This window comes from Notamacropus eugenii, chromosome 4, assembly GCF_028372415.1.
Source record: "Notamacropus eugenii isolate mMacEug1 chromosome 4, mMacEug1.pri_v2, whole genome shotgun sequence".
NCBI lineage: Eukaryota > Metazoa > Chordata > Mammalia > Diprotodontia > Macropodidae > Notamacropus > Notamacropus eugenii.
Window position 1 is genome coordinate 65337827 of NC_092875.1, and position 9608 is coordinate 65347434.

The 9608-nt window shown below is 46.9% G+C and overlaps 1 protein-coding gene across 2 annotated transcripts in view; it reads left to right on the forward strand.

Moving 5' to 3' along the window:
• The window catches only part of REXO1 (RNA exonuclease 1 homolog), a 120267-nt gene extending 112629 nt beyond the window's left edge, over positions 1-7638 (forward strand). For both annotated transcript variants that reach the window (XM_072601534.1, XM_072601535.1), the window contains exons 12-17: positions 114-224; positions 1384-1499; positions 2571-2709; positions 5371-5491; positions 6048-6582; positions 6739-7638. In XM_072601534.1, coding sequence (XP_072457635.1) covers positions 114-224; positions 1384-1499; positions 2571-2709; positions 5371-5491; positions 6048-6136 — 576 coding nt within the window. In that variant the 3' untranslated portion in view covers positions 6137-6582; positions 6739-7638. The remainder of the gene's footprint in view (positions 1-113; positions 225-1383; positions 1500-2570; positions 2710-5370; positions 5492-6047; positions 6583-6738) is intronic.
• Positions 7639-9608: the final 1970 nt, after the last annotated feature.

Sequence of the window (9608 nt, forward strand, 5' to 3'; positions counted from 1 at the left end):
CCTGGGGATGCCCCAGCTGATGTCAGGCTCTTTTACTTATTTGTATTGACCTTCAACACTTTTCCTGAAGAAAGATCTTCTCCTTAGTGCCTCTCTGTCTGTCTCCCTTATAGCAACATGTGCAAGATGGACGCAAAGACAACCTTGAAGGGTTTGTGAAAACCTTTGAAAAACTTCCCTCTACAGATGGGTATCCAGGAATATATGCCCTCGACTGTGAAATGGTAAGGCCTTGGGTGTGTGGCTGGTATTTACCTATCCCACAGTTGTTCTTTGCCCACATCTCCTTGGTGAAGCAGGTGTCACTGGGCCTATCTTGTCCTTCCTGTCTTTCCCCTGTTATACCAAAGACCAGCAGCGTCCTTCAAACAGATTCCACGGTGTTTGGACCTCAGCAGCCCTGGGGGTAAAACAGAGAGGATTGCTTACTACCTGGGGTTCAGAATTTAATTTTCTTTCTAGTAAGTTGTCTGAAGCCCTTGAATGTTTCAGAATAAAAGCCAAGGAGCAATGAGCAATAGTTAATTGGTATTTAAAATGATTTTGGGTGATAACTACATAGCCCCAAATTTATTACTATTGACTTCAGAACTTTTGGAGTCTTTCAGGCTTTTTCTGTTTCTTTCTTATTCTACCTCTCTTTTCTCTCTTTCCTCTTATTTCATTCTTTCCTATGGATATCTCTCCCTCCGCATTTCTTTCTGTACTATGTCTGCCTTATTCATTTCTCTGGCCACCCCTATATCCTACTCTTTCTTAACTTTGACATTGAAGTACATTTTAAAAAACAGACTGTTTCTATTAAACAAAAAGTTATGTTCCTTGATCTCTACTGACAGTGATCAGAATTTATAATACCAATATTCTCCCCTAAGGATTTACTGGCTCCCTTTGAAGTATAGGTTTGGCTGTTTGAGTCTGAGATTCCTCCATTTCTGGGGTCAAAGCTTGATTTGTTGCTTTTAAATTATGTGTAACCCTCACTTCATTACAGTTTTGGGTCACAGTGACTCTCCTTAGAAAAAAAGGTTCTCCCACCCCTGCTTTAGACTTTGGCAGGCATAATCCATCACTGAAAAATTGTGCCCATCTCTGCTTTATCTTTAAATATACATGGTTCAAGATGCATCCTGGAAGCCCCTTATATTGATTCCCTTTCCTTTGATAAAGGAAAAGTCTTTCTTGGGATTGGGGATAAGTTAGGAGCAAAGAGGCCAGCTGCCCAACCAGAACCCCTGTTCTGTCTCTAAGCTTTTGCATTGAAGAGTCTCTTGTTACAAAATCTGGTGAGAACCTGGATCATAAGAAGTTGTTTATATACCTGACTTGTATTGAAAGAAATTGTCACATTTAAACCCCTCTCTGTGTTTTCTTCCATTTTAGTGTTACACCAAACAAGGCCTGGAGCTAACAAGAATAACAGTGATCAACTCTGATCTGAAAGTTGTCTATGACACATTTGTGAAACCAGACAACAAAGTTGTGGATTACAACACCAGGTAAGTGCGGATTTTGCCTGCTGTTTCAGCTCAGTCTCTTTTTGCTCGATTGGTGATTTTGTCCTTTTGAATTCTCTGCCTGTTTCACTGATAGGGGAGCAGGGGTCTCTTTGGGGGTATTGCAGGCTTTTTCCTTGCCAGTCTCATTCTTCTCACATTTATCTTCTCTCTTTAGAAAGATAGAGGCTCTCTATTTGTTGTCTGGGGCATTAATTCCCTACTTTCAGGGACCCACTGCCCTCTGACACTAGGCCCCTGATTTAAACTTTTTCCTGGTCCAGATGAATTCATTTTTGCTAACACATACATCTTGCTCATCCCCCCATCCCATCATTGGGAACCCCTGACCTGGAATGCTTTTATTCCTCCTTTTGACCGCTCAACTGATAAAAGTCAGTTGATCCTCAAAGGTTTCCTCTCTGTGAACCCTTTCTTTGCCTTGCTAGCTCTTCCCCCCTCTCTCCATCTTCACTGAATCTTCATTGACTCTAATGGGACAGTTCAGCTCTTAATTCCTGTCAAATTGTGCCATAGAGGTTAGGATGTAAGTCTTCTGCAAGGCTGTGTCTGGGGCCATGATTTGGTTCAGCAGGCATGTATACTGTACGCTTGAGTGCTAGGGTTACAAAGAGAATACAGGATGTGGCCCAATCCTCAAGGAGCTTCCTTTTTCTGAGGGATGAGGGGAAAAGAAATAGTGAGTCATGTAGAGTCATGCATACACAGAGTGGAATATGATAAAGGAAAAATTCAGGCACAGTGGTGTGGCCAGTCAGAAGAAGACCTCACTCTCATCCACAAGGTGTTATCTGAACTGGGTCTAAAAGAGGTGGGAGGTTCTGTAAGGCCTGGAACAGGGTTGGCAGAGGCCTAGAAATGGGAGCTGCCAAAACGAGAAAGGACAAGGAGCTGCCCACTTGGGCTGGACTGTATGCTGGGGGAAGGGGGAATATATCTGGTGGCATCTTAATGCCCTCTCAGAGCCCCCTCCAGCTCTGCTTCATGGGAAGTTTTCTGAGATTCATTCCTTTCAAGGACTGATGACCTCTGTGCCTTTACCTCTCCATGCAGGTTTTCCGGGGTGACAGAAGAAGACCTGCAGAATGCGTGTATAACCCTTCGGGATGTCCAGGCAGTATTGTTGAACATGTTCAGTTCAGACACCATCTTGATAGGACACAGCTTAGAAAGTGACTTATTTGCTCTCAAGGTAGGAGTCTGCCCTTGCCTCCCTTCCCTTCCCCCCAGCAGCTACCTGGATTGGTTTCTAAAGGGAAAGACCCATGAAAGACCAGCTGGCTGCCTCCCTTCCTATGAAGGCTCTTGAGAGAGAATATTAGGCATTTCTTCTTTAGGGTGGGGGAGGATATTTCACCTGGAGAATAGAAAACAAGACTCAGGGATCACGGTCTGCCTTCAACTATATCTGAAGGGCTGTCATAGGTAGAAGGAGCAGACTTGTTTGTGTAGCTTCCCAGGCTGGAGCCAGGACCCAGGACAAGGGTAGAGCAGATCAGCTCCAGGGTTAGTAGGTGGCTAAGAAAGAAATTCCCTTTGCTGTTTGATCCCCAGTGGGCGACTTGGGCTGTCCTCATATCAGGAGGGTTCAGTCAGGGGCTGGATGCCCCACCTATCAGAGACACTTGCCTTAGGCAAGTCAACCCCCAGGTCTTTTCAAGTAGTAGGCTTCCTTGACTCTAAAAATTCTCTAGGAATGGTTTTGGGAGACAAAGCTAGAAAACAGGCCAGGAGAATCCTGGGGAAGTTGAGGCTTTCTTTCAGTCCAGGTTCCCCAGGGAGTTGTCCTTTTGGAACTCTACCACCAGGTTGGTAAAGTTACCATAACCAGATTGCAAAGCCAGCAAGGAAATTGATTTCCATTCTCTCGCGTCAGGAATAAAGGCCCTATCCTGTTATTAAGGAATTTAGCCATTTGTCTTGTTGTCCAGAACCTAGCTTTGGACCCAGATAGACCTGGAGGGTGGGAAGATAACCTGAAGTTGTGAAGCAGGAGATAGAGATAAAGAAATATAGACAGAGACAGACAGTAGTCTCCCTGGCCCTCATATCCCTCATCTCCTTACATGTATGTGTACACACACATATGTGTACACATATACATATGTGTGTAAGTCTGGAAAGGGAGGTTGGGACCAAGTTGTGAAAGGATTTAAATTCAAACAGAGGAATTTCTATTTAATCCTGGAGGTAATAGGGAATCACTGGATTTTGTTGAGTGGGGAAGTGACATGTAAGAACTGAGCTTTAGGAAAATCACTCAGTGTGACAGATGGATTGGAGAGATCAAGAGACCGGTAAGGCTGCTAGAGGCGTTGAGGCCAAAAGAGATAAGACCCTGACCTGAGGTGGGGGAGCAGGTAAGGGAGGTTGTGGGGGTAGAGGCAAGTATATGTGGCAACTGGCTGTGGGTGATGAGGGGGACCTGGGCAAGACTAGGCAAGCTTGGAAAACAAGTGGGCTTAGAGGGAAAATAGAATTCGTTTTTGGACATGTTGGATCTGAGAGTGGCTATGGGGCATCTACCATGAAATGGCCCATAGTCAGCAGGTGCTAGGAATTCTAGGGCTCAGGAGGGAGACTGGAACTACCCAGTGCATTACCCTAAACAAAGGAAGCAGCTGATTAGGAAGGTAGCCCAGGCGTAGCACTAATCAACATTGGCAAAAGTGTTTTTGAAACTTGTAAGGAGGGTTTAATAGGAAACTGTAGTAACTGATTGGTTCTACTGCAGCCATCTTAACTCTGACCTTAGGCAAGTGAGGCTGAGGTCTGAAACTTCATTTCTTTGGTAAAATGAGGATAATCTGCTACTCTACTTCAGGACAGTGGGAAGTGCTGGATTCAAAACCTGGTCCTGCTACTTCTTCACAGTATACCCTTTGTTATTTAATATCCTTGGGCCTCAGTTTCCTTATTGGTACATTGTGAGGATTGGACGAGATGATCCCCAAGGCAGCCCCTTCTAGCTTTAAATCCTTTAGTCTCCTCATAAGACCTCTCAGGAGTATTGTGAGGTCCCTAAAGCACTTTAGAAATGGGAGTTTGGCTCTTCTGCTTGAAGGGGAGGCTTCACACTTCTTTCTCCCTGAGAATATGAGAAGTTGGATTTTTTCCTTTATCCTTTTCCACCTGTCTCCGCTAGAGTTCACTCTCTACTCCATTGGAGTGATGCACTCCCACCCCACCTCCCTCAAGGCTTCATGGTTTCCCATATTGAATCTGCAGGCTGTTAGCCCATAGCCCAAAGCTCTGATCAGCCACCTGGGCAGAGCGAGGCATTAAGATTAGGATATGCAAGTCTCACTTGGTGTAAACAAACAGAAAAAGACTTCAGGAAGCTAACAGTATGGCCCCAGTTAGCTCTCTGGTTGGCACCTGGTCCAGTTTATCTTGGTTTAATGTGTCCCACCCTTCAGGAAAAAGAACAGTGGAATGCTTGTGTGTGTTTGTGGTGTTGGTGGTGGTGTTTTTCAAAGTTCTTTCAGCTCTTACTAAAGAGCTCACCCCCTGCTGCAGTTGGAGGCTATTTGGGCTCTCCCGTGGAGTGTGGGCATCATTAAAAAGGGAGGGTTTCTGAGGAGAGGTGGTAGTTGACAAAGAACAGGCCTCTGCAGGTGACTGGGGCCTGTGTACTTGGGCTCCTCAAATTGGCTCCTTCAGGAACTGGTTTGGTGGGAGCTTTTGTCTGGTATGTTATTTCAGAAGGGCCTATGAGAGATTCCACATTGGAACTGGGTTGACTCAGGTGAATGGGTCTAAATCCCTAAGGCAGGAACAGAGCCTGAGAGTACATATGGGCACATGCACAGTCACAAGAATTTTATTCCTTTTCCCTCCCTCTTTCCTTCAGCTTATTCACACCACAGTAGTGGACACATCAGTGGTCTTCCCTCACCGCCTTGGGCTCCCCTACAAGAGGGCACTTCGGACACTGATGGCCGACTACCTCAAGCGTATTATCCAGGACAATGGTGAGTTGTCCCTCTGTGACGTCCTTCTTCCCTGCCTCTGGAACCAGCAGAGAAGTATGGCCTAGTCGTTAGATGACCCCTCAGCCAGCACCTCCTTGGAAGTCATAGGACTAGAGGTCCAATCTTGATTCTGTGACCTGTGACATGGAGCAAATCAGTTAACTTTCCTGGGTCAGGCCTAACTTTCCCATCTGTAAAATCATGGGTTGGAGTGGATCTCAAAAGTCCCTTTCTTCTGCCTCTAAATCACATCATCTTTGTTTTTTCTGTACTAGTTGAAAGCTAATTTGGGTGATGTTGGGTCCTGGCTAGTACAGAGGAGTTGGCATGTCCAGGGGCCATCATGGAATGGTGCAGAGGATTGGGTTGGGCAGGGCACTTTAGGTCCTGCTGCTGACAGTTGTGTGACCCTGGCTAGGGCCCCCCCTCTCTTTGCTTCAGTTGGGATTAGACCAGGAGATCTCCATTGTCCTTCCTAGCTCCAATCCTCCATCCATCTGTGTTTGATTTCGTGGACTCTAGTATTCACTGATCTCCCTCTCCCCTTTTCTCGTAGTGGAAGGCCATGATTCAAGTGAAGACGCCAGTTCTTGCATGGAACTGATGATTTGGAAAATCAAAGAAGACTCAAAAGTCAAGCGATGACTCCTCTCTCCTCCCCTCCCTTTCCCTTCCTCCTTAACCCTCTCTATCTTCCGTCCCCTCCATCACCACCTCAGTCCCCTCACTTCCTCCAAAGCAGTGCAATAAATCCTCAGAGTTAACACTGTTCACCTTGCAAACAACAAGAGCCTCCCCTGCCCACCCCCTACCAGAGCCCTCCCTCCTTCCCTCCCTGTCCCTGCTTCCCCCTTAGCTCCCCAGCCCAGCAGCATGCTTTTACCCTGGCGTGTCTGTGCACTTTGGGGTGCTTGTGGAATCTGGAGACTTGTGCCAGCTCAGCACAAGGGGCTGGGCTCCCCAGCTCCTGTACCTCTTGTCTCCATCAGATGAGCATTTCTGATTCTTGCCTTTCCGGTCCCACAAGGTCATGTTGAGCTGCACACCCAGAACTAGGTCCTAATTCTCTGCCCCAGAGGCAGTTTGATCAGGTCTGCAAAGTACTGTTTCTTTTTACATGATGTTAAGGGGAGGGTGGGTTGGGTGGGCAGGGGAGGGTATGTATAGTTACTGGGGTTGTTTAGGAGGGGGGAATAGGGTTATTATTTTTTATTATTATTTTTATCATTTTTAATTTAAACCTGAAGAATTGCACAGCATCTGTCTGCCTGCCTGCCTGCCGCTGCAAGGATCTGGTGCTGCGCCACCCTTGGGGCTGGTGGATGGTTGGAAGAGAATCTGACAGGGCCCTGTCCAGCTCCTGAGGGCAAGAGCAGGATACCAGCAGGATGACGTTTCCTAAAGGGCACAGGTCACATTCCCTTGAAGCCAACATCGAGTGAGGCAGCTCTCCATGATGCTCCCCCAGCCACTGTCCTTGGGGGAAAGAAGCCACTGGTGTCTTAAACACGTTCGTCCCCTCCTGGGACAGGCTGCACTGCTGGAATCCCAAGGAAGGCCTAAACCCCTGGCTGGTATGGAACTTCTGAGCATGCCACATCCCATTTTCCCCAGCAACCCCTATTTCCTGTCACATGCATAGGGACCTCAGCCTTGTTCTGGGTTTTGTATCTTGCCCCCTTCCCCTGGTTTGTTCCTCTTGGAGAGAAAGCGTCACCTCCCATGGAGGGGGATTGAACAGCATGTCTTTTGACGCATTCTGGTACTTTGGCCCCTACGCTGGGGCCTTTTCCCCTTCCGTGTCTTCATGGAGATGAACCAACCGTGATCTAGGCATTCCCTCCCTGAGCTCTGGGAACAGCCCAGGAGTCCTAGACACAGCTTCACTTTGCTCAGCCGATGATAGTGGCCTGAGGTAGCATCCTTGGCCCTTTTCCTGCAACAGCGTCTGGTGTGGCGCTGGAGTCAGTGACATAAAAACATCGGCCTGTTCTTTTGTAACATTTTTTCTTATTTCCACTGAATTTATGGGGTTTGTTTTTATTAAGGGAAATTTCCGCAAGGCTGCATTGGTACTGTTCTCCACTGCCTAGTTTTCTTCCCCTTCCCTCTCAGCTGGAACAAAATAAATGTTTGTATAGATTTCAGCTTTTGTACAGATGTCATTGGTGACTGAATGAGCAGGTCAGAATCATGTGGAGTCAACTCTCTAGTGGCTTCCATGGCTAGGGACCCTTTGCCATGGGAGGAGGTCCTGGAGTTCAGCCATATGCTCCCCTTCCAGTACTAAGATAAGAAGAACACTCTTTTGCCTTAATGTTAATAACCAAGTTCCTCAGCCTGGCTTATTCAGGGGAACAGTGTAGGGATCCTGGGGTTTTGTGCATGTTTTGTTTTGTTTTGTTTTATTTTTTAAGGGAAAAAACCAAATAGGATCCACTTGTTCCAGGAGATTGGCCATGGTCCACCGCTCAGTGTGGCACAACTTGGTGGGGGTGTGGAGGGCCAGATGAAGCCCTGTGGGCACTGACTAGCCTGAGGGGCTCACTTCACTCTTTCTCCTTAGGGAGAAAGGGCCTGGCAAGGCCCTTGGCCCAGTGTCATCATTGTTGTTCTTGACAAAGCTGCTACATTCTGGACCAAAGTTCTCCATGCTCTCCTTCCAGCATGGTGCATAGGATTCTAGAGGCTTTTTTTAATCCTTTATACAATGGCTTCCTCTCCCCAGGAGGAGAGTAGGATACAGGTATCGTTCTGTACCATATGTGAAAATGGCTGTTTGCCCTCTAAGCAAAACACTGTAAATCTGATCCAGTTTTCCCATTGACTTCAATTATCTGGAGGGGTATGTGTTCCAAGGTTGGCTGTTTAATGTGCTGGGCATTAGTGTGTGGGTGAAGGGGTGGAGTCTCTTCATGTAGGAGGATGGTATTTCAAATCTATTTCATTTTTTTTAAGGGAAATTCAGACACCTTCCTTCTTTAGCTCCCACCATGTCACATCTCTGCCCTGAATCTGTTTTCTCCAGTGACTGTCCTGTATCTCTTATACCAATTCTTTAAAAAAAAAAAAAGTAGAGGGACTAGTAGCTGCCAAATTTCTGCTGTGAGCACATGCCCTGATGGCCTTTCAGGGGGAGTGGGGGGGGTGGGGGTGGGCGGGGCCTGGCCTGAAAATGTCATGATTTTGAGTCTTCAGGTTATATCCAATGAGATCTGCTGCCTATTTTGTGAATTACAGCCTGGTGGAATTTTAATATGTTGTGGTTTTGGACAACAGGGGTCTATCCCCCTGAATTTCTAAGCCTCTCCAGTGGCTAAGACCACTGTAAGGGGCCATGGTGTTTGAGAAGAATAGGGGAGGGAGTTTTGTTTTTTAAATGTAGCCCCCTGCATTTTCTCGTTTCAGGGGCTTTTGATTCCTTCTTAAGTATGAGTGCTGCCTCCACACTTCAGTGGATGTAGATGGTCTTCCTTGCTGACCATGGCCAAAAAACCCACCATTATCTGGTGGCCAAACTTTTAGCCTCCCTTTAAAGGAAACAAGGGTGTCGGAGCAAGAAAGAAGGTCAACAATAAAATCCTTGTAATCTCTGGAGCGACTGAGTCCCTCTTTCCATGCCTGTTGAGAACCAAATGGATACTTGGAGCTGCTGGACCCTCAGGGAAGTGGTGGCCTGTAGGGGCCAGCCTCCTGGAAGCATTAAAGAACCAGCTCTTCTCTGGCTCTCTTCTTTCCCAGGAGGCTTAAGTAGACTTTCCTTGGTTCATTGTCAGCCCAGGTCTCCAGTTGGTCACTTGGGGCTTCATTGTTCTGCAGGTTAGTCTCTATCAGAGGCCTCAAGGGCACATAGTAAAGAACCATATGTTCCTTGCTTTAAGGGTTGTTTTGGGTGGCATGGGCCTGCAAAAACCACTTGGGTCCATTTGAGTGAGGAAAGGAAGATGAGTGGTTTGTGCCTTCCTCCCTGGGTTCAGATAGGCTCTAAGTTCAGTGCCATCTGGAGAAGCGTCAAATTGACTTCTAAGCCTGTGACTTCTCTGGGGGGAAGGACACTTTCCCCATAAAGCTTGGCTTCCTGGAGAAATCATTAGCTGGCCCTGTCGAGGAGGCCCTC